Source organism: Neolamprologus multifasciatus, chromosome 11, assembly GCF_963576455.1.
Source record: "Neolamprologus multifasciatus chromosome 11, fNeoMul1.2, whole genome shotgun sequence".
Classification (NCBI taxonomy): Eukaryota; Metazoa; Chordata; class Actinopteri; order Cichliformes; family Cichlidae; genus Neolamprologus; species Neolamprologus multifasciatus.
In genome coordinates this window covers 4,801,892-4,827,621 of record NC_140449.1, presented here as the reverse complement: position 1 = coordinate 4,827,621, position 25,730 = coordinate 4,801,892, and the positions used below count along the sequence as shown (strand labels likewise).

Sequence of the window (25,730 nt, the reverse complement as noted above, 5' to 3'; positions counted from 1 at the left end):
AATCTGATTTACAGTGCAGTGCAACTGCATTCATGTTTATGTTTACTGTGTAGCCTTTCAAACTTCCTCATTCAGTACCTTGGAATGCTGGGTGTCCGCACTCCACAGATATGGACAGGCCCCTGCACAAAAGTTGGCCTCATAGCCTTTGGGCTCATGGATCCACCTCCAGCCCAGGTCCCTCTTAAAATCAATGTACAGCGATCGTAAGCAGCAGTTATCCTGAACATTTCTGTAAAGACATAAAGAGGAAAAGTGAATAACAGAGCTGTGGGAATCCTCTCGTCACTAGTGTGTGCCGTCTATAAAAAGTCACAGATGGAGAGATGAAGATAGGTGAAGATGCGCTCAGATTGGATTCTTTACTTATTGTGGGCAACCACTGAACCAGACAAGATAAATATACATAGTTAAACAGATCAGCCAACAAGTTGTCCAGGGTGTTGCCTTTCACTTCTGCTTTCAGCCTGTTTTGAAAGCAGTTTGCAATACCAGTTAGTGGTCAACTTGTTGACACTCTCTGCCTTAGTATGTATGCCCCATTGGCTGTCCAGAGAGAGGGACTGTGGGAACTGAACCAATGCACAGTTTTTCATTTTAATTCACCAGGAAAGGGTACATCAAGCGTAGTTCACGAAGTAAAGAAAAGCTATATCCAGAACCTTGTTTTATTTGTTTGTTTGTTTGTTTTCAAATTGTCAGCATTCTGTTGGAAAAAACTTTGGAAAGCTGCGCTCTTCCTGGCTTCTTCGTTTAACAAAATTGTTCCAGTTTCTTCAGTTGGACTTTTGGACAGACTTTTTTTCTTACAACACTGTTGCTACGTTTTCCCCTTCACCTGGAGGTAAAGATGTTTGCTTATTTAAAATAAGGATTGCATGGCATTATGAAGTATTGCACAGTGGTAAGAACAAAATAGCTTGCGTCGGGGTCATCACTCAAAAGTAACAATGAAACTCATTTGTTACACTAAAGTTACATTAATGCATTGTCACATAATTACCAGTTAACAATATAAACCTGAGTACAATCCAACACATCAACACAAAACCCTATCCTAATGAGGATACACATAATATTTTTCCTTTTACACTTATGTATGAACTCAAAGCAAAGATGAAAACCAGCACAAAGAGACTTAAACCAATCACCACGGTGATTCTACTTTAGAAACATGAACATGATCAGTGCCTTTTGTTACTTGTTGAAGTTTAGGCTCTGGTTGATGGGCTGTGGGTTAAAACACGCACTCACCTTTAACATCACTATGGGCTCTAGCCAAGAAGTCAGAGTGTTAACATTATTCTATATCTTTGTACCTAATGACAGCCAATTCTGTGCAGTGCCTAGTGCTATTAGTGTTGCTTGGCCCCTTTTTACTTGACGACTAATTTCTGAAAATCTCCACAACAGATTGGGACATTGTTATTACTTTGCATTTGGCAATTTGGTTTTCAGACAAGTACTTGGAGCAGTAGGCAGCATCAAGAGCTCTCTTGGATCGATGGTTCTTATGTTGGGACTGGGACTCCAGGCGGTATGAAGGTAGCAACATGAGGAGAAGATGTGGACCCCGAACACTGTGCTGCCACTTCCTAAAAACCTTTAGGTCACGACCATGGATTAGGTTGTCGTCAATACCTGAAAACATAAGAGATTAATAAGCAGCACCGCAAGGGCTGGTAATGACAGAAAAGTTCATTTAAAAAAAACATTATCAAAGTATTCAGAGTAAAATTATCAGCATAGCTCCAGTGCTTACAGAAAGGTGAAATTTCTGTTAAAGGGAGAGGGGGTCAGACAGAAATAATGACTGCATGTACTCTACTTAACACAGAACACAAAACCTGCATAGATTTGCAATGCCTTGACACAGTGAAAATGGCTAAATAGCACAAAACAAAATGACAACACCTATTAATTAATGTGTGTGAATAAAAAGGTTTTGAATCTGTTATTGAATGTACGCACAGATGTAATTGATCTCAAGTCAGCAGGCAGCTTGTTCCAAAGAACAGGACAACAGTAACTGAAATAACCCTCAGCAGACTGAGATCTGATTCTGGGATCATTTAAAAAAATCTAAACCTGATGATGTGAGAGGTCTGACTGGGTTGTAGATGGTGATTAATTCTAAGATGTACTGGGGTGCCAAACCACAACAGCTTTCTAGTGTGAACTATTATTATAGGGTCTACCTTACAACATAAAAGTGCCTTGAGGCAACATTTTTCAAATAACCTGCAAATCGTGCCTCCAGCTCCTCACTCTTATTAGGAATGATGTAGTTATTTGATGGTACAAAAGTGCAGCATGGGCAGTGCAGGCTGATCTTGAATCCACTGTTTCGGTCTACGGAAAAACAAAAGTAATGAGAAGTTATTTAACACAAAGCATAAACAATTGGGAAAAGGCAATACTGATGGGACAGAATGTACTCACCTCTGTGGTTTAGCCATTCACTAACTGCCTCTGTAACATCAAAGGATAACCACTCCCCCTCTGTTTGTGTTCGTATTACCTTGCTGTCAATATACCGCTGTGTTGGGGATGTCAGATCTTTATATCCTAAAATCTGTTGACAAATTAAAGGAATGTGAGGTCAAAGTTCTGATTAATTAAATGTTGATTGTTCAATAGTACTAATTTACACTGTAGATAAAAAGATGGATAAAATACCTGCATTAATACTAAAACTGTGCCAAAATTTAAATAAAATTATTTTGTAGCCTTGTAGTCATGGCCAACAATTTACAAAAAATATTGGTAAATGGTTTCTAAAATTACCTATAAAGGTCTTTTTAGACCTATGTATGTCTATAAGGGTTTGCAGATGGCATCTGTGGGGCTAAGGGTCGTTAGAATTCGACATCCTCAAGACATAAATAGTTAAAATTAAAGCTGCAAGCAGCGTTAAGTGGGCCCTCGCACCCCGGCGCATCGAGCCATGCCCAACACCTACACCCATCATACGTTCGATCTGATGTAGCATTGATGGAATTCATGCGTAGAACCACCAGCTAAAATTTCATCTCGTTCAATGATGAGTATAGATAATCCATCCACAACACAAGGTTAGTCATTAATATACTGTAACAACATGGGAATAGAGCAGCTGTGAGAGAATTCAACATTAATGAATCAATGGTACGGAAGTGGAGGAAGCAAGAAGAATGAGTTGAGTAAAGTTTGACTTACCTGAATGTTTTGTTTCGCTTAATGTGCCTTATAATCTGGTGCACCTTATGTATGAAAACAGACCCGTTTATCGACAGTGCGCCTTATAATTCGGTGCGCCTTATGGTCCGAAAAACACGGTAGTAGGGTCATACAGCAGGCTGCACACCACAGGCTTTTAGACCTTCTGTAATCAAGTATTTTCACTGAACAAAAATGTGAACGCAACACTTTCTACATACACAAAGGACCCATTACTATCAAATATTGTGCACAAATCTATTTAAATCTGTGTATGTGAGAACTTCTCATTTGCCGAGATAAGCCATCCCACCTTACAGGTGTGGCATTGTCAAGGTGCTGATTAGGTAGCATGAATATTGCACAGGTGCACCTTAGGCCACTCTGAAATATGCAGTTTGATAACACAGCACAATGCTACAGATGTCCTAAAACCAGTCAGTATCTGGTGTGGCCACCATTTGCCTCACAATGGTGCCTCACACAGTAAGAAAAATGGTGTGCAGTGGGCATAGAGTTGATCAGGTTGTTGATTGTGGGCTGTGGAATGTTGGTGAACTCCTCTTCAGTACTTGTGCAAAGTTGCTGAATATTGGCAGGAACTGGAACACGCTGTCATATATGCCGAGCTGAGCGTCCCAAACATGATCAGTGGGTGACATGTCTGGTGAGTATGCTGGCCATGAAAGAACTGGGATGTTTTCAGCTTCCAAGGAATTGTGTACAGATCCTTGCAATATGGGGCTGTGCATTATCATGCTGTAACATGAGGTTATGATCATGGATAAATGGCACAACAATGGTCCTCAGGATCTCAACAAGGTATCTCTGTGCATTCAAAATGCCAACAATAAAATGCACTTGTGTCCATTGTCCATAACCCCACCGCCATCATGGGCCACTCAATCCACAACGTTGACGTGATCATGCCGGATGTGGAGGTCCTGGGCTGGTGTGGTTACATGTGGTCTGCGATTGTGAGGCCGGTTGGATGTACTGCCAAATTCTCTGAAACGCCTTTGAAGATGGCTTATGGCAGAGAAATGAACATTCATTTCACAAACAACAGTTCTGGTAGACATTCCTGCAGTCAGCATGCCAATTGCACACTCCCTCAAAAGCTACAACATCTGTAGCATTGTGCTGTGTGATCAAACTGCATATTTCAGAGTGGCCTTTGATTTGCGGCAGTCTAAGGCGCACCTGTGCAATATTCATGCTTTCTAATCAGCACCTTGACATGCCACATCTGTGAGGTGGGATGGATTATTTCGGCAAACGAGAAGTTCTCACTTACACAGATTTAGACAGATTTGTGAACAATATTTGATAGTAATGGGTCCTTTGTGTATGTCGAAAATGTTTCAGATCTTTAAGTTCAGCTCATGAAAAATTGGAGCAAAAACAGAAGTTGCGTTTATATTTTTGTTGAGTGTAATTGAATGCTTTAGACCTACAACCAACATTCCTTTTACTGATAAAGCCCTTTAAAATCCCTGTGTCTGGGAAAGGAATCAATTGTTTGAAAAGTTTCAGTTAGCACAGAAACAAATGTCCAGTCAGTTACTGACAATCTCCTAATGGCGCCAGACAATGGACTGTCTCTATGCATGTCCTGCTGGATCATTGTTGCTTTTGACACCAGTAATCGCAAAATTGAATTGCACTGGAACAACTGGGAATGAAAACTATACTACAGTGATTTGAGTCATATTTGTTGGATTAATTAATTTTTAAAATTTAAATGATGAGACTTCCACACACAAAAGTTAGTTATACAATTCCACAGGGCTCCCATTCTGATAATCTCATTATACTAATCATTAAGAATCTTCAAAGTTTATGAAAAAGAACCTACAAAAATCAGAATATATTTTTTTGCAATGTAAAAAATCTTTGCATTTTAAAATTATATTAAGCAATCCTTCCTAGTCTTTATAAAACACAAAGCAACTCATATTTAGGAAATATGGCATAATGAATGTTACTCCAGACAAAAGTGTTTGTACCTGATAGAGCTCAATTCGTTGCTCAGACACTTGGGCCCCAGGGTTTTGAAGACGGAAGATCCTGAGCTCTGCCTTCACCAAGTTGGAGGCATTCTTCTCCATAGAGGACACATCAAAAGTCAGCCGCCGGAAGTAAGGGTTGAAGAGTGTAGGAGAAATAACATCTGCAAAAAAATGTAAAGGAAAGGTCTGAATAAGGATTGGATACTTTATGACTGCTAATGGAACGCTTGCTTTGGACTGAGGCAGTCAATTCCAACTACTAAAATGAAACTACAATTAAGGAAAGACATCACAGCCTGAGAGGGTTGTGGGACTGAAGGTCAATGGTCCAATCCCCTACTAGTCAAGCCTGCTTGAGGAGTTCTTCAGCAAGACATTACAAAATTGTCACCACCAATTAGTGTTAGTTTGCATCTGATAAAGTGCTATAAGGGGTGCTCCCAGTGGTTACCAGACAAGAAAAGTGCTGTATGAATGTTAGTGCATGTACCATTTACAACTGCGCCCACAAATTGCACATACTTTGTCATTATCTTCTAAACACAAGCAGAAAGGGAGGGGCAGCAGCCTTCCATTGTATTAATCAAAGACACAGCCAAGGCATACCAGTGGCCAAGGGAATAGTGGGTGCTATGGCAGGTTCCTTTGCTCTTACTAACAAGAGCTATCACCTTGTCCACCCCTAATCTTTTAAGATTAATGGATTAGGCAGGATAACTTGGTGGGACAATGCTTAGTGGTGCGCTCACAACAGGTAGAGACATGTAGTGTCTGTACTGCACTCAGTGGTGATGCTAGGTTGATGCTGACTCCGGGGCGGGTCTTCCCTCTAGACTGGTTAGGCACTGCTTGTTTTTTCACAAAGCTGGATTTGACCAAGGGTTACTGTCAGATTTTGTCTCAGGGCGTCAACCGCCTTGTGGTTAGGGTTTTTATGTCCTGGGACGCCCTTTCACCCTCTGTTCAGGGCTCCATTGCATAAATGATGCGAATCAGCCGCTGATATCTGGCATTACACCTCATTAAATTCAAGGTGATCGAGTGGGAGAGGAAATCGGCCACAGATTCTTTTTCTCCCACTTGTGGCAGCAGGGGTAGCAGTAGGCTAGGCCAGATGGCTCCCTGGCCTAAATGCTTGATTTAGACTTCTCAGGAAATCTACATCCAAACTTAGATGGTAACCAGAATCGCCTTTTAATCCCTATATTACAGCGTTATATTCCAATTGTTGTGGTATGCATCAAACCGATATGTAGTTACATTTCTCAAGAGTTGCACACCAGGCTACGTAGAAGCTTGTGGCGAAGGGTTAAAATGGGACTCCCAGTTATGGCTTAAGTTATGACGTAGATCTGATGCAGAAATGCAGCTGTGGCCAGTTGCTTAATTATGCCTCCCCCTGTCTTTGAGAACGATAGTAGTTTAGATGTTGCTTACTAAAGCAACATCTAAAATAACCAGCTGAAAATGCAAAGGGAAATAAAAAAAGACCTAAAAAGAAATGGTGTTGCACCAAGCTGAACGCCCCTGTGTTGTGTCAAGTTTCCTCCAATCAGGTGAACCAACACAAAGCCTGCTACAGTCATTACAGTGTGTGGCTATTGATAAAGATGTTGACAAGGGCATCTTCATTAAAACATTTAATTTATTAATAGAGTCAACTGACTTCTCTCAAATATAAATAAACCCATTCATTATTTTAATTACACCTTTCTGGCATACAGAAAATAAACATTTAATAGTACTTCTTCAAATCTTCTTTACTCCTACCATTTTTTTTAAATGTTAGTATTTATATGTGGACTATGTTACTTTTTGAGAAATGTTATTACATTTGATATCAAAAGTGCTGTAACCACATCTAAGAAAGTCATGAACCTATTGTTTACTTGCATTTCATGTACCATTACAGTAGAGGACACCTACCTACAATTCCCACACAAGTCAGCTATCTTGTTGACAGTGCTGCAGCCTCACTGTGTATGACACTCAATACTGTTGGTCCCTTTGAAAAAACAAGCATTGAATCAGAGAATACCAGATTCTTGGTACAACTCAGAAGAGAATAGAATAGAATAGAGAATAGAAAAACAGTAAAGATTAGCTGAAAAGCATGGACAGATATATTTTGTGGCTGGGCTTTTTCCATAAGGAGTGTCCCTTTCATAGCACAAAAATTGGGGGGAAGAGTATTTAAATCACTCATATAAATATGATTTATGAAGATTAGTGTTAAACTTACTATTTTTTTGTTTAGTGTTAAACCTACAAAAGTTTTGTATATATAGTATATGGGGCTAGTGACATTTGAGGTGTTTTATTTATTGGGAATGAGAGTGGGAAATGTTTTCAGAACAAGTGCATAATATTCCCAGGCAGATGGTGCAATTCTTTGAACATAGTCCAAAAATTCGACCCTGCCCTGTAACTCTTCACTGAGTCCTCACCTTGCATCCCTTTCTGTTCCTCTATAGTAATACTCATATTTTATTGAAACCAACCTTAACTGAGATGTTGCAGTTTTTTGTCACATTTCTACACAGAGATCAGTACAAAATTAAAACATATTTCCTCAGCAGAACAATTTTCATGTGGTTTCTTTCTTTTGGTTAGAAACATCCTGTCTCAGGGATGCTGAAAAACTAGTTTATACATTTATTATTTCTAGGCTGGACTACTGTAATTCATTATTATGAGGTATTACAAGGTCTTGAATAATCAGGACCCATCGTATCTTATATTAATCTATTGAAAGTTGGTGCTACTAATTCCTAGAGGTGTTCCAACTCTTGGCTTTATAAAGTCAATTTCCTGATTTAAATCGATTTTAGTTTGAATAATGCGATATTGATTCATTAATTCTAAAAACTAGTGCTGTGAATAGATTTGAAAAAATCTAAAAAAAAACTAATTAATCTCACAATTTTCTGTAATTAATCACAATTACTCGATCAAGAGCATGGTTGCAGTTACATTTTTTAACTTTATATTTAAGCTTGTAACTGACATTTATGCAATATAAGGAAGTAAATGCAGAATAAACACAAAGAATGTATGCTTAAATTCAAAGAGAATTTGAATAGTTTTCTTTAATCTTTTAGCACAGGTTCTCTCCTGTGAAATACAACTTTAAATAAAAAAAAAAAAAAGTATACACAAATATATAATATATATTAGTGCTGTCAAACAGTTAAAATGTTTAAACAGATTCATCACAGGGTTACTGTGCATTAATGTTGATTAATCACGATTAAATATCATTCATTTTTATTCTATATTAATCACATTTCATTTTGCATGAGCAAACAGACTGGAGAAAAAAGGGAAAATATATGCACTTAACATGTTTATTGAACATCTTGAACATTCATGTTAACAAAAAACTCTGACAGAGAGAGTGGATATATGTTTACACTCTTGGGGAGGCACTTCAATGTCCTTGAAATGAGGAACCAAAGATATACTCTGGCTGCAACATTTTGGATTAAATGTTTTTAAGACATCCTTATAATAGTGACATACAATAGTCCAGGCCAGAAGTAATAAACGCATAAACTAGGTTTTCCACTGGTTCTTATATAACTCTTTTCTATTCTACTTGAGCGCTCAAAGTACTTTATACTTATCTCATTCACACAAGGACTCTTTTCCATGCTTAAGTGCTTTAACATTCAAACTCCAATGGACGTATCAGAGAGAAACTTCATGTTAGTATCTCGCCCATGATTTGACATACAGATTGTAAAGTCAAAAGACATGTCGTAGTCTCACTCCAAGCGCTTTATTCTTTACGCCATCATACACCACGTACACAAAAACAACAACTCCTCACAGGCAACAGTACTCTCGCGATATAACAGAAAATAACAAGTTAACGATCTCCCTCTTTCTTTTTTAAAATAAAAGTATAAACACCTTTTTAAAACATTTGCATAAATATATATGTAAACAAAAAAATTGTCAACATTGTTGAACATTCAGAAAACATTTCAATGTACTTCACTTTACTTAAAGCATACTATCACTGCACAAAATAAACAATAGTGCATTTTAATGCAAAGAAAACTTAGTAAACAAAGGATCACAGTATCCAGAGTCCTTCGTCTAGTGCTTTTAGGAGGGTTAAAGGTGAAACTCCCTTTTTTGTCAGACAATCAGCAAGTTGGGATTTGGAATCTGACCAACAAACCTGTCTGATTTTCTTGGCTTGTATGAGCTCTTTTTGCTGCTCATTTCTAGCCTCTGTCTCTTCTCTGTAACCTGCTTAGTGGACTGCATCAAACAAGGAATGATTGTCAGTCACACAGATCAACGGAAGAGCATTCAGACCAGTGTTATCAGTTGTAAGCTCAGAAAAAAGTGTTGCCAGGAAGACTGCACTGTCAATTCCATCTGACATGGCAAGAGTTTCTCCTGCCAGTGTACTTCTGACCACACGCCTGATTTTTTTAGACTGCCAAAAGAGAGGACAAAACTTTCCTCCTTTACCCATGAGGCCAATTAATGCCCCTGCTTGAGTACCACCATCAGGAAGGTTGCCAAATGATGCGTCACTGAAAACAACCAATGCCAAATCCTCACTGTTACCCAAGTGCTGAAACTTAAGAGTCACTTTCTCTGCCTTAAGTTTACGGATAACTTTGTTCACATAATGAATGCACTGCACAGTTGCATCTTTAATATTAGATGCCAGGCTGTATATGTCAAACATAACATCTGGCCTCGTTTGTTTGGCAACCCACAAAATCTGTCCTATTTTTGACCTGAGTTGCTCCTGTTCTGTTTCACTTAAGGAAGCATCCCCCTGTACAGCCCGTGCTGCTTGTAACTGAACCGGTTGTAGGTTGTCAATGTAAAGTTGTTGATGCACCCCTATTACATCATTAACTGTACAAATGTCCATACCAACATAAGAAAAGCTGTCATGTTCTTCACATCCCACAAGAAAGGTAGATTTCAGTACAGCAATGACATGAGTTGCAAAGTGACTTGAACCAACCCAAAGGAAATCATCCAAGTGGCATGCAAGCACTCCCGTAATCTCAAATTGCAAATTGGCAAATCTATTGCCAATAGAACACTGCGGGATCATAATGTCTTTGACCTTATTGTACCAATAAAGTGAAGCATCTGCAAGTCCATACACACACTTTTTTGAATTTCCATAGAACATTGTCCTTGCCAGCTTCAGGTGGCTAAGATAAATGTCTCTTGACAGTTCTATTCCTTGCAAAAAGGCTGGCTTTCAGAAGAAAACAGTCACACAGCGATAAAAAGAAACACAAAGAATGGCAAGAAGCTGTTGTATTATTAACTGCAATAGCCGGTCGCATAACAGCCACGGGAAGCCGACTGGTAAAGAGATCCAGTTCGGATTCCATCGTGGAAATGAAATTGTTCAAGCCATGTTTCCGAAGTAACAAAGAGCCTGGATTGCAGCCATTCGAAGACCAAATATAACATTCCAGAACACTCCAGAACACTCCAGCTCACATGTTAGTCTGCTCCAAGCATTTCCACAAAGGTAAGTCTTTTGTTGTAGTTGTTACATAATTTATCATAACATAATTGTTGATGTAGGTCACAAATAAGCGCTATGCTGCTTTGTTTACTGTGGCTTTGCGGGCTAATGTTTGTTGTGTTTTGTAGGAAAACCAGTCTACAAAATGCTGGAATGCGATCCAGACTGGGCACCCTATATCAACCTGCGTCATACCGAGTTTAAAGCTGCTACCACAGTGAGATTTGATCGGTTAAGAGAGAGAGCAATATCAAAACAACCATGAAAAGTCACGCATATATGTGCTCAAGTGTTGTATTGAAGCAATCAAGTGATGAATAACTCTTTTCCAGTATGTTGTTTTGAAATGTTTTTGGGGTTTTTTGCATTGTTGATTTGGTTTACAAATTACAAAACACTTATTTTATTTCTATTGGATCTGAAAATGCTGTGTAATACTACAACCTGAGAAGACAAATAGACTGCGTTGGCCTGTGCAGGAGATGAAGAAAAAAAATTTAACAACAGCTGTGAAATGGAATTGTCCAAATCACCAAAGTAAACTGGACCTGGGCTTGTTGCAGGGATCTGAAGTTACTAAACATTTTGTGAGTGTATGCGCTCACACTTAGGACCATATACTTATAAATATGTGCATAATGCAAGTTGGGCAGCACGCTAACGTCTTTAGTCCACTCTGTATGCCCGTATTAGTCTGACCCTTTCACTCCTTTGATTTTTTCCTCGTACTTTTTTTTTTTGCCTTTTCGTCAACTCTGTCTTTGTACGGACCTGCCGTGTTCTCCTTCATTTTGTACATAACTGTTTTTGGGGCAAATAAAATGCAAGTATGGATTAAAATTGCAGAATTAATGATTACCGGTGCTGGAAATGCTAGCACTTGATGCAGTGTTTTCATTTTGCTGCCACTCGTACCTGCAATGCAATGCGCGGAAGTCACGTGGTCTGTCGATCTCTATACCATTAGTAGTTTCTTTAAGTGTACAGATCCATCTAGTAGACACACATATTTGACCCAGGTCTTTCACTTCATCAAATACAACATTACTTCTCAATCTCCTGCTGCTTAGCAGCATCAAAGGAGATATCTTTTGTTATGAGTACATCTATATCTCTGTTTTCAGGTTCAGTGCAAAAACCATCAACAAGTGACATGTCTAAAGCTTTATTTTCACCTTCAGTACCATCAGGCTCAAGATATTGCACATTATACCAGTTTTTGTATTGCCCTTTGGCTTTTCCTGCTCTACCTAATACTCTGGCTGTATTTTGAACACTGTTGTCCCTGTGAGTAAAAGTGATCAGCTGTCCTCCCCTTAACTTTACATCTGCAGAGGAGACAGGATCAGTGTATGTAGAAGGCTCATTCACAGTGTGTCACAGACATGTTTTCTGTAGTGTTAGTTTCTCTGTCACTAGTGATGTCTTCTTCCTCGCTAATACTCTGTCCACCATCGGGTACTTCTGTCTCATCATTTTCAACTGTGTCTTTGTTGTCAGTGTCATCATCAGTAGTACTCTGTGGTACTTATCTCCACTCTGTGCATCCACTTTACTCAACTTTGACTGGTGCACTATTATAAGAGTCACCCCATGTCATACAAATACAACAGCTCCATCCTGCCCAATAACTACACCTGGACCCTTCCACTCTGTACAGTCGACTCGTTTTTAGTATACTTTATCTCCTGCCTCATATTTGTCATCTATAGGCCCAAGTTACTTGCATAGTGCTCTCCTGATCCTTTTTGAACATTCTGCCTCTGTAAATGCTTTCCTGGAAGCATGTAATGCTGATATATGTTCAGCTACTCTTGCACTTACAGTTGTGCCCTCTAAGGCAGGTGGTTCATCCATCAACACAGAAGGAAGGTTAGGGTTTTGGCAAAATACAAGTTGATGAGGACTGTAACCATGTATGAGAGACATTTTTTCCTTAGTGGTAGTGGGATATCAACAGGAACTACTTCACTTTCAATGTCACACTTCTTTTGTCCAATTTTGGCCGAAAGTTTTACTTTTTTGCTGAAATACACTACAGTACCATCCCCAAAGCGAACTGGTCTGGAGCTAGGGGTTTCTGATTGCATCAACTTCTTTACTTGGCCTTGGCTAAGGTCACTCATGTAACTATTTGCACAATCTGATGTCGTTGTGTTGGTGTTGGTCCCACATCATCATAATAAATGTTGTTCCAGGTTCAACATTGCAAGTGACCAATCACATTGTTGTGACGTCATACTTTTGAGACTTCAGAAAAAAATGCCATACAAAAAATATCTACTTAACTTGTGAGAAACCGCCTATGTCCGCCAATCCAGCAATTTGAATTCTTTACATTTCAGGATACTGTTCTTTAATAAATGGTAAGCATTATAGATATTGTCCTTGCAACATTGGAATTTCATAAATGAATGAATCGCTTGGCTTGCAAAAGTATGACGTCACAACTAGAGATGGACCGATCCGATATTACGTATCGGTATCGGTCCGATACTGACCTAAATTACTGGATCGGATATTGGTGAGAAATAATAAATGTAATCCGATCCATTAAATATCAAAAGAGCACCTCACAAAACTTGCAACACGGCGTAACTCGGCTCATAACCGTAGCACGTCGGAGCAGTGTGCTCAGGTGATAGAGCGGCTGTGTGTATTTGTAGCCTCGCTACCAAACCGGCATTTCATCTCCGAGGAGGTTATCCCAGAGAGAAGTAAAGCAAGTGTGTAAGTTCATCTCTGAATGTTTGTAAAGCATTCTCATGTTAAGCTTAACAACCGATATATGGAGCGACTGCCTCTCTCTCCTGCTGCTACTTCGTGAAACTGCTTAATGATCAGCTGATCGGCTTTTCTGTCGCGAGTCCATCTCTCTTCTTTGTTTTTGGCCCACTTTGCACCAGAAAGAGGAAACCAGCGGCTGAACAACAGCAGCACGTTGAACCTTGATAAGCTGTTGTTAGAATTTATTTAATATTACTTTCTACACCAGGATCTTTTTCTGCGTAACTGACGGCTGGTAACTGTGCAGGGGTGGATCTAGCAAAGTTTAGCCAGGGGGGCCGATAGGGCATTAACAGGGAAAAGGGGGCACAAAGACATACTTTTCTTTCTTATTCTCATTTAAAATATCTAGCTTTTAATTATTTAATAATTATCTGAATCTTACACCCAAAGTTTTAATCTGATGTAAAATGTATAGAAACCCATTACTGTATATAGTAACTGTTAAGTCTAATATACCCTAGTAAGCTGTAGTGCTTTTTCCTTTGGGAAAGTACCATCTGTGAATTCTGCAATTCTGTTGAAGAAAGATGTTGAATCTATTTAATTATTCTTGAAAAATAATTTATTTCTGTGCATTTTTTTTCACCCTGCATCAAATTAAAGTTGATTACATCGATTAAGCATCAGGGTCGGGGGTTCCCTATTTTCTTTTGTTGGGAGTTTGCAACCCTATTAGTTAGGTTGCTTAATATTTCTGCTAAGTACTCTTTAAAATACCAGAATAGGGAGGATGGAGTAGGTTTAACTTTATTAGATTGATCAGTGTTGCTGAACTATGACATATTTTGGGTGCAGTGTGTTTTTTTGTTTTTGTTTTTGTTTTTTTACATACAGGTATAACAGAATAGTGTTGTTGTTTATTTAAACTTGAGTATAAACTTATACAAAATGCAGCAAGATATTAAAAAAACGTTTTATTGATTAAAAAACACACTATATCGGATTCATATCGGTATCGGCAGAGATCCAAATTTATGATATCGGTATCGGACATTAAAAAAGTGGTATCGTGCCATCTCTAGTCACAACAATGTGATTGGTCACTTGCAATGTTGAACCTGGAACAACATTTATTATGATGATGTGGGAACAACACCAACACAACGATATCAGATCATCCGTAACTATCTAGCCACTTCTGACCGTACATACAGTATCAATAATGGCTGACCCCAGTACTTCAGTCAGGAAGATTTCAGAGACTGTCATTGAGGCTTTAGTGTACAAGGTAATGTTACACTCCTCCACTTTTCCATCTTCAGTTAGATTTACTTGGTCACCATTCCAATGAGGACAGTCTTTAGCCCAGTGGGAAGTACTCTGACAAATAGCACATCTTGTTCGCTTGCCAAACTTGTCAAGTGGGTTGGTACCTTGTAGTGGTTGTCGCTGTCCACTCTGCCACGAAGTACCGTTGTTTCATTTGTGTTTAGGACCCTTTTGCTCCGTAAGGAAAACTGCATCTTGGTTCAGTTGAATTCTGCTGAAAACTCCGGCTACTTTCCCTCCAAAAATCAGTTTCAGTGCAGACCTCATAGACGCAAATGTTAAGTCTGTGCAGCAGTGCAAGCTGTCAACTTTTCTCATCAAGACAAGCTGTATCTAGAAGCTTACAAGCTAACACAGCGTCAGGTTGTACTTTTTCATCCGGTTATAACATTGTTCAAACTCTATAATGTAGTCTACCATGGACACACTGTGATCCTTTGCAATGGAGTCAAAACACAAGTAAGCTTCATACGCGCTGTCTTTTTTCTTCTCTCTGAAACACCGCGTCCAGTTTTGCAAGTAGTGTTTCCATACCGTCATCTTTGTTCAAATCTTCCGCGGGTATCTCCATGGCCGTTTCTCGGGCTCTCCCCTTGAGCCCCAGTGCCACCGTGAGTGCCTGCTTCTTTTTATCCAGCTCCGTAACTCGTCTCCAAATATTAACTTAATTCTTCCAGCACTCGTATGGCCTGGCTTCATTAAGCTTTGGTGGTTGTAGTCTCACTCCAAGCGCTTTATTCTTTACGCCATCTTACACTGCGTACAGAAAAACAACAACTCCCCGAGGGCAACAGTACTCTTGCGATATAACAGAAAATAACATTTTAACACAGATTGGAGCATTCAGGAATCGGAATTGAACCACCAATCTCCTAAACTCCAGCCACTTTAGTTTCTTGTGTTTTCTTGATTGTTTTGTATTATGATGATGATTTAAGGTTCACTAGTTTGTCTTGAATTTATTCTTTCTGTGTTGCTGAGTTTCCTTGTCTTCCCAGTTTAGTTTCTTCTCTGTTAGGTTCCCCCTGTGTCTTGCTCTCTCCCCTGTGTCACGTGTGTCTCTCATGTCATCTGTGTGTTCCTCTCTCCCCCTTCCATGTCTCTCACTTTCTCATTCCATGTGTCCTAGTCATGTCTTTGTGTTTCGTCTCCCTTTTCTGTTTTCACATATCCCTCATGCTTCATTTCATGTCTCCCCTGTCTGCCATGTTCTCCCCAGACCGTCATGTCTCTCTCAGTCTGTGTCGTCTTGTCTCCCTTAATTGTTTCTGTTTTCATCTTTGTGTCTTCTCCCGTTGACTCCCCAGTCTGCCTTGTTCCCATGTGCGTTCCTCTGTGTCAGATTGGCCTACAGTTAGATAACACAGCTGGGTCAACTGATGGCTTTTTAATTAATGGCTACGGCCATATCACCCTGAGCGTGCCCGATCTCGTCTGATCTCAGAAGCTAAGCAGGGCTGGACTTGGTTAGTACTTGAATGGGAGACCGCCTGGGAATACCAGGTGCTGTATGTAACGGAGTATGAATGTAGTTAAAGCACTATGTATAGAGAAAGTGTTGATTGTGTGAATGTGGCATGTTGTATACAGTGCTTGAGCATTCCGGAACAGTAGAACAGCGCTATATAAGAGTCAGTCCATTTACCATTTAATTAAGGGTTTACTGATCAGAATGAAGTATTAATTAATGGTAGGACTTCTTTGAGTCGTCAATGGAGTCTACAGTAATAGACACACTAATGGATGAAATTTACTCCCCACTGCTGTATAATACATTACTATAAATTTAAATGTCATTAAGAAATAATCAAACAAAAGGTGGTTTTCAGGGAATACTGTTAAATACTCCGTTTCTATATCATGTGTCAGAAGGAGATCCAGAGTGTGATTATAGTGGTGAGTCAGCTATTTTAAATTTTGAGAGAAGCCCACTGAGTCTACTAATAATAGTAATAAATAAGTTTCCAAAAGGCAGAATAAATCAACATGTTGATCAATTATTAAATCAGATGCTAACAGGGACCTAGAGGAGAGAGGCCTAATGTTTAATAATCCACATCCAATCCTCTTTGGTTCAATTGAGGATACTGCATTGTAATTTCTTTGATTTCTTTTGCTAAAATTTTTCTGGGTTGTTTTTTTTTTTGTTTGTTTGGTTTGTTTGGTTTTTTTGGATTGTCTGGGAACAGACATAATCTCTACAGAAATGGGGTTTTGAGGAAGGAAAGGAGAAGGGAAGTGACAGAGAGCTGAGTAACACTGCAGCACAAAAGTGCTTAAATGGCTTAATCCAAGCACTCTATACAACATGCTACATTCCTCCATTCACTCAAGCACTGTCTTCTATGCTGTTAAGTGCTTACCAACTACCAGTCGCACACATCCATACTTTGATAGACGCATCAGACAGCAACATGGGGTTAATCTTGCCCAAAGATACTTGGGCATGCAGTCTAGGGGGATCCAGGGATCTAACCACTAACCCCCTGAGCTACAGCAACCCAAAATGCACAGACATTTTTCTATGTCCATGTTTCTATAATGTAATGTATTATATTTGTAATCATTTTATGATTCAGTACCTTTTTTTTGCCAAATTAATCTAAATCAGGCAAAAAAAAGGGTAATACAGAAGCTTTTCAAATGTCCTTGGGCAAGATACTAACCCCAAGTTGCTCTCCGATGCATCCATCGAAGTATGTGTGAATGTTAGAAAAAGCACTTACACAGACCATAGAAAAAAGTGCTTGTGCGAATGGGTGAATGAGGCATGTTGTGTAAAGCGCTTTGAGTATTCCGGGAGGGTAGAAAAGTGCTATGTAAGAATCGGTCCATTTACCATTCATCTCACCCTATCCCAGCATCCTCATCTATCATACAAACCTTGCACATCTCCTCCTTCACTATATCCAGTTATCCGACATTACAGGCCAATAGCTGGACCCTCTGCAGTTTGCCTACCGGGCAAACAGGTCGGTGGATGATGCAGTGAACATGGGGCTGCATTACATCCTGCAACACCTCGACCGCCCGGGAACTTATGCCAGGGTCCTGTTTGTGGACTTTAGTTCGGCTTTTAACACCATTGTGCCCAAACTTCTCTCCTCCAAACTCTCCCAGCTCAGCGTGTCACCAGCTACCTGTCAGTGGATCACCAGCTTCCTGACAGACAGAAAGCAACAAGTGAGGCTGGGGGAGATCACCTCTGAAACTCGGTCCCTCAGTATTGGTGCCCCTCAAGAATGTGTCCTCTCACCACTACTGTTCTCCCTCTACACTAATGACTGCGCCTCCAAGAACTCAGCTGTTAAACTCCTAAAGTTTGCAGATGACACCACCGTCATTGGCCTCATTCAGGATGGTGATGAGTCTGTATACCGGCAGGAAGTTGAGCGGCTGGTACTCTGGTGCAGTCAGCACAATCTAGAGCTGAACACTCTTAAAACTGTAGAGATGACAGTGGACTTCAGGAGACATCCCTCAACTCTGCTCCCCCTCACCATATCAGACAGCCCTGTGTCGACTGTGAAGACCTTCAAGTTCCTGGGTACCACCATCTCCCAGGACCTGAAGTGGGAGACCAACACCAACTCCATCCTCAAAAAGACCCAGCAGAGGATGTACTTCCTGAGACAACTGGGGAAGTACAATCTTCCACAGGAGCTGCTGATCCAGTTCTACACTGTGGTCATTGAGTCTGTCCTGTGCTCCTCCATCACAGTCTGGTATGGAGCAGCCACTAAATAGGACAGGAGCAGACTGCAGCGGACTGTACGGGCAGCAGAAAGGATCATCGGCGCCCCCCTGCCCTCCATCCAGGATCTGTACCTCTCAAGAACCAGGAAACGGGCAGGAAAAATCATCACAGACCCCTCACACCCTGGACACAGACTTTTTGATCTGCTGCCCTCTGGCAGACGGTACAGAAGCCTGCAGACCAGGACCACCCGACATAGGAACAGTTTCTTTCCCCTCGCCATCTCACTTCTTAACAGTTGACCTGTCACACTGCTCCCACTGCCAGACTGCACCTTATGTACATTCTGTAGTATTCATTCCACCTCATTTCATTTCTGTATTTTATGTATATAAGTTTAGATTAGTTATTTATAGTTGGTTTACACAGCTTTGTGTATGTATGTGTATGTATGTGTAATGTGTGTATATAGACACGTGTGTGTGTGTGTGTGTGTGTGTGTGTGTGTGATTTACATTGCTGTGCTTGAGAGTCACCATCTACCGGAACCAAATTCCCTGTATGTGTCTGCACATATACTTGGCCAATAAATACGATTCTGATCTTCTCTGTGGTCTTCCCTTTTTCCTCCTGCCTGGCAGCTCCATCTTCAACATCCTTTGTGTAATCCCTCTATTATCCACTATCCCTCCCCTGCACATGTCCAAAGAATCCCATCAAACATTATAATATATTTTTATTGTCAGAAGTAAATTCCAGTAACCTGGTCTAGATTATTTATCCCATATAAGCTTTAAAAAAATACCAAACCCTTTTTCCTTTTAGTTTTTTTTGCTGCACACTTTAATTTCTTGCTCGCAGGGCTCGCAAAATCGCTAGCCCGACGTCCCAGAGCTAGCGATATCTCCGGTCGGGCGACCAAAATCTATCTCAGCCCCGCCCGTCTGGCTATATGATAACCCGACGGGCGGGGCTCCAGGACGTCGGGCTAGCGATTTTGCGAGCCCTGTGCTGTAAAGCTCTCCATCACATTTTTTAAAAATGTATAGCAACAAGTTACTAGAAGGCAGTATACACACACATCACAGCATGGCAGACAAATATTGGCTCAATAAATTACACACCACCCATTAGGCCATACTTGAGAGACAGCCAAAAACAAAGCTCCAACTCCCATGTAGTATGAGAAATGCTCCCCAGCCCAGGCTCAGCCTGAGCATCAAACATCTTCCCCCCATTTCCCCAGCACTTCTGGAAAAACCATCATCTTACACCAGACTGGTGCCATTGCTGTAAACAATGCATTGTTGGAGGAAAATGTAGTATTCTTAACTCTCTCACTCAATCTCCCCTTTTCTCTCCCTTCTGTTTTGCAATGCTGGCCACCGTGGCTGAGCAGTTCAAATAGCAATAGCATTCACGTCCTGCATGCTAGACCATGACTTAACAAAAATGTAGTACAAAAAAGTATGTGGAGCACACTGCTAGTAATTTCTTACATTTCCATTATGCCTACTAGCCAATTTGTATTACTTAGGTTGTAGAAAGTTGCTTGTTTTACCAAATATTACAATTCACTTTGTGGTCTGTCAGTATTGGATACTGTAGGGAAAGCAAAACTACAAAGTTGATAGTAATAATTTAGAAAATACATGTGGGTTAGTATTTAAGAAAAATAGCCAAAAGGGGTTGGGTCACAACATCATGGCATAATGGCAAACCTTGGCATTGATTCACCTAGTATCTCCTAGAGTAGAGTAACTCTAGGAGATACTAGGTGAATAAAAGTATTATTTTAGAAAATATTACTTCATGTTGTAAAAAGATAATTATGAGTTTACTCTTGCTTTACTAGATTGTGGGGCTTGCCACCGCTCTTGTGGGACAACCAATTAAAAAATATAAGATGAAACACAGTTTTTGTTTTTAAGGATATGAGGACATGAAACTTTTTCAGCTTCTGAAGTGGAACAAGCCAGAAAAGGTTTCCTCTTCATCTTTGTGTAACGGTGCATGTGTGCATGATAGACGAGGTGCTTAAAGTTTTTTAATAACAACAGCACAATGTGGTTACATTTGTAGAAATCATGTACATCTAATTCAGAGATAGAAATTTTGTGTAAATTACTCTCTACAACATTGAAATCAAATAGGCACACAGAAAAAATGTATTAGTGATATCAGTGATTATATCAGCCTATCATGTCCTGCAAAATACATCTTAATACATATACAGTGTCATGTTAATTTACTTTAACTTCTGTTTATGAGCTCTTGTTTCTGATGTAAAAAGGAAAACCAGATTGGGGTTACCATATAGTATGGTAAATGGACTGATTCTTACATAGCACTTTTCTACTCTCCCGGAGTACTCAAAGCGCTCAATACAACATGCCACATTCACCCAATCACTTTCTTCCAAAAAGCTTTTTTTAGTGGTTCCTAACTAACATTCACACACATTCATACTCCAGTGGATGTTTCTTGATGCATGCTCAATCATCCAGGTAAGTAAATCCCCAAAAGTTTATTTTGTTCATCTGGACGTAGCGTTATCAGTGGGAGAAACGTTTCGTCACTTATCCAAGTGACTTCTTAAGATTGCAGGTTTCCCCAGTCAGCGGAGACTGAACTTGGATGAGTGACGAAACGTTTCTCCCACTGTCCAGATGAACAGAATAGTGATGGGATTTCTGGCTCTTTTTAGAGAACCGGCTCTTTCAGTTCGGCTCACTAAAAAGAGCCGGCTCTTTCGGCTCCGAACCGGCTCTTCAGGTTGTTTTGTTGCTTTAATTAATTTATTATTAACAATAATATAAAATTATGCACAAAAGGAATTAATAACGTAAAAAAAGTGGTTTTATTTATATATGTTTATATATAAATATATGCGGTGGCCCCTAGAGACAAAACACGTACAAACTCCAAAACATATTTCTAGCATGAACTGAACTTCCAAAGCAGAGCTACTAGATTACTTAAATTACACAATTGAAAGCATGAAAGCATATGTGTATTGTTTGTGTATTTATACACAAGCACTCGTTTTGGAGTTTGTACGTGCTTCGGAGTTTGTACGTGTTTTTACGTGTTTTGGAGTTTTTATGTGTTTTTACGTGTTTTGGAGTTTGTACGTGTTTTGGAGTTTGTACGTGCTTCAGGGTTTGTACGTGCTTCAGGGTTCGTACGTGATTTAAAGTTTGTATGTGCTTTGTCTGTAGGGGCCACCGTAAATATACTTTTATTTATTCACTCCACATAAAATGTAATAAATAAATCGTATAATACAAAAATCAACCATTCACATTTCAACTTTTAACTATTTAAATTTTTAGCTTTTTCCTTTTACAAATTTAAAGTGAAACAACACAAAACACTGCAAACCACAACACAATTAAATATAAATTATAATATGAAAACAAAATGAACATGCATATTCTCTGTCATATGGACTGCATGAATAAACTTTCTGAATCCTTTATCATCTGCAACTGAAAATAGTTGTGGATGATTACTATACCTTTCTAATGTGACGTTGTTGTCCCTGGCTCTCTTTCTCTCTCTCTCCCTCCTGCTCTGTTCCTGTGCTACTGCTACCTGTGCTACTGCTCTTCGCGCATATATCAGAGTTAGCCCGCGGATATAGCACTGGCTAAATTAGTGCTTCTTTCAGCTCAATTATACTTTTTTTTTTGTTAATCACATGCTTTGTATTATAGGCATGAAATGTATTCAACATTCTGCTGAATGTTGGAAAATGCTTAACAGAGGAAAGCAGTTAGAAAGATGAGCAAGGTTACTGTGGCGGAGGTGTGGTCCCGGGCTCGGCTGCAGGGTAGGAGTGGTGCAGTGAGCTCATCGGGGTGGTGCTGGGGAGGCAGGTGAGAACACAGCTGATGACGGTTTCTTCCCTTTTTTAGTGAGATGGGAGAGGCGTGGAGGGAAGCTTGGAACAGCTGAGACCGGAGCTGACCAGACTGTGAACTATCACAATAAGCAAAAAAACAGAAATAAACATGGCATCTCGCTATAACAAACTGTGTGTGTGTTTCACAAGTGGTGCCGAAACCCAGTCTACATGGGAATGTCAGACCCACATGCTGTGCCACCCGCCCAGCCTTTGCAGTTCCTGGCGCAAATCCTGGCGGAGATGGCAAAGATGAGCCAAGACCAGGCGGTTGCCCAGCGCGATCACTTGGCAAAGCTGCAGGAGCAAGCGGGCCGGCAGACCCAGGTTCTGGAGCGGCTGGTTGGAGCCACTGCACCGCCGAAGGCCCCTCCACTATCGGTGGCAATACACCGGATGGGAAACGGGGACGACCCCAAGGTTTTTTTGGAGACTTTTCGAGCCACGGCGGAAGCCTGCCAGCCCGCGCGCTGCATTTTTAATTGGCCCGCAAGTAATTTTATAAATAGAATAGAATATGGCCGCACTTCAACTTTTGCTGGAGTGTATTGCACTTCTTAGTTTTCACACCAGGGGGAGCTGCTGTTGATCAAGGCAGTTGCTCCACCAAAAAGGACAATCACAGAAGAAATTTACCTCCAAGTTACTAAACATGGCAGAACCAAAGAAGCGAAAGGTAGAAAAGTGAGTGCAGAAAATTTCAGACACGGTGGGAGAGTGAATATTTCTTCAAAGAATTCAAGGGGACGTGTGTCTGTTTGATCTGCACTGAAACTGTGGCAGTTATGAAAGACTATAATGTACGACGTCATTATAAAACCAAACATCAGGCCTATGCATCCTACACTGGAGAGAGCAGAAATTAAAGCAAAGGGTAGCTCTCCTGCAGGGTCAGCAGCAGTATTTTTTTCGTGCTCAAATTGTCCAGGAAAAGGCTCCAATAGCCAGTTATGAGGTCACCCAACTCATGGCAAGACATGGCAAGCCTTTTTCAGATGGAGACCTCATAAAACACGGCCTCGTTAAAGTCACCGAAATAAAAAAGTGCAGGACTTCAACAACGTCAGCGTGTCCAGAAATCCAGTTGTGCGACGCATTGAAGACTCGTCAGCCAACATTAAACTGCAACTGTCTGATAAAGCTGTGGTTTTGATTTTTACTCCATCGCATGAGATGCCACAGACACCGCACAGCTGCTATTTTTTTGCGGGGAGTGGACAAGAGCACAAACACTTTAGGTGAGTAAAAATATATATTCCATAGTGATGGGATTTCCGGCTCTTTTTAGAGATCCGGCTCTTTAGGATTGGCTCACTAAAAAGAGCCGGCTCTTCAGGTTGTTTTGTTGCTTTAATTATTTAATCATTAACAATAATATAAAATTATGCAGAAAAGGAATTACTAATGTAAAAAAAAGTGGTTTATTTATATATGTTTATATATGGCCCCTAGAGACAAAGCATGTACAAACTCTAAAGCATATACAAACTCCAAAAAGCACATACAAACTCCAAAACAAATTTCTAGCGTTAACTGAACTTCCAAACCAGAGCTACCCAGATCACTTAAATTACACAATTGAAAGCATGTGTGTATTGTTTGTGTATTTATAGACAAGCACTCATATTTATTCAAATAATTAAAAAAAAAATTAATTTACCTGTTACTGCCACACACCAAATCCGGTTGTTGATACTTCCTGGCTTGTGTAGCCACTAGGTAACAAAAGCTCAACACTGCGCCCTAGCATCCTGGAGCACTTCTGTTGTCTTTTGTACATGATTCTGAGTTTGTACGTGCTTCTGAGTTTTTACATGTTTTGTAGTTTGTACGTGCTTCTGAGTTTTTACGTGTTTTGGAGTTTGTACGTGTTTTGGAGTTTGTACGTGTTTTGGAGTTTGTACGTGCTTAGGAGTTTGTACGTGTTTTGGAGTTTGTACGTGTTTTGGAGTTTGTACGTGCTTAGGAGTTTGTACGTGTTTTGGAGTTTGTACGTGCTTCTGAGTTTTACGTGTTTTGGAGTTTGTACATGCTTAGGAGTTTGTACGTGTTTTGGAGTTTGTACGTGCTTCTGAGTTTGTACGTGCTTTTTCTCTAAGGGCCACCATAAATATACTTTATTTATTCACTCCACATAAAATGTAATAATTAAATCATATAATACAAAGAACAACTATTCACATTTCAAATTTTAACTATTTAAATTTTCAGCTTTTTCCTTTTAAATAAATTTAATGTGAAACAACACAAAACACTGCAAACCACAACACAATTAAATATAAATTAAAATATTAAAACAAAAAGAAGATGCACATTCTCTGTCATATGGGCATGCATGATTTCTGAATCCTTTATCATCTGCAACTGAAAATAGTGGATGATTACTATACCTTTCTAATGTGACGTTGTTGTCCCTCGCTCTCTTTCTCTCTGGCTCTGTTCCTGTGCTACTGCGAGTGTAACTAACGCCCCTCCCCCCTCTGCCCAGCGCAAAGTACAGGCCGCGCATGCGGAGTTTAGCGGAAAAAAGGGCGAGAGAGAGGGTGAGAGAAAGAAAAAAAAACAAACTCACGGCTCCCAATAAGGAGCCGCCTCGCGTCGTTCACTTCAAAGAGTCGGCTCTAAGAGCCATTTCGTTCGCGAACGACCCATCACTAATATTCCACAGTACCCGTGTGTTAATAAGCATGCATGTACAGGTACACATGCTTTAAATATCAATTGTGCGCATCAATTCTGTCACTACTCTGCTTTTATGCACCAATTTCTTATATGCACTTTTCTTGTTAACACACAGAGTACACACCGCTGTGCACAGCGCTCGCACAGCGCAAAGTCAGCTGATCTCATCTGATGCAGATCTGTTCCTTGATCAAGTGACATTTGTCCGGATTTTTGGCACGAGTGAAGATCAGCACCGCAGCTGGATGGCCCGATTTACATACCCAGAGCAGCTGATACTCACCAGAATAATTTACTAAAATTATACGGACGCCTGTTATTAAGTCCAGTTCAGTCTGTTAATGTTGATAACGGTTTCAAACGAACGTTAATAGGTGTGTTGCTAAGTCTAATAACTTAAATAACAAACTTGAAATGTACCCGTCCCATTTTCCCCTTTATTGTTTTTTCTCTGTACTGTAAATCTTCTGTCTAAGAAGAAATCTGAGGCTGCTGCCAAAGCTTTTTCTGAATAAATCAATAAAGATCAATTTATGGAAAGCTGTAATGAAGGCAGTTTTGTCTTTAATTATATTCACCAATATAACATATTTTACCACTTTTAAGTGATTTTCTTTAGAACTTTTTTCTAACTTTCTAAAACTAAAGTTAAGG

The 25,730-nt window shown here is 40.0% G+C and overlaps 1 protein-coding gene and 1 pseudogene across 1 annotated transcript in view; one reads left to right on the top strand and one right to left on the bottom strand.

The window, feature by feature from the left end:
• Positions 1 to 25,730, bottom strand: part of tgfb2 (transforming growth factor, beta 2) — a 37,332-nt gene that overhangs the window by 3,887 nt on the left and 7,715 nt on the right. Inside the window, exons 2-6 of the mRNA XM_085178413.1 lie at positions 5,208 to 5,371; positions 2,443 to 2,575; positions 2,242 to 2,352; positions 1,467 to 1,641; positions 79 to 232 (exon numbers count right to left, since the gene is read on the bottom strand). Coding sequence (XP_085034539.1) covers positions 79 to 232; positions 1,467 to 1,641; positions 2,242 to 2,352; positions 2,443 to 2,575; positions 5,208 to 5,371 — 737 coding nt within the window. The remainder of the gene's footprint in view (positions 1 to 78; positions 233 to 1,466; positions 1,642 to 2,241; positions 2,353 to 2,442; positions 2,576 to 5,207; positions 5,372 to 25,730) is intronic.
• Positions 16,187 to 16,305, top strand: LOC146507649 (5S ribosomal RNA; annotated as a pseudogene).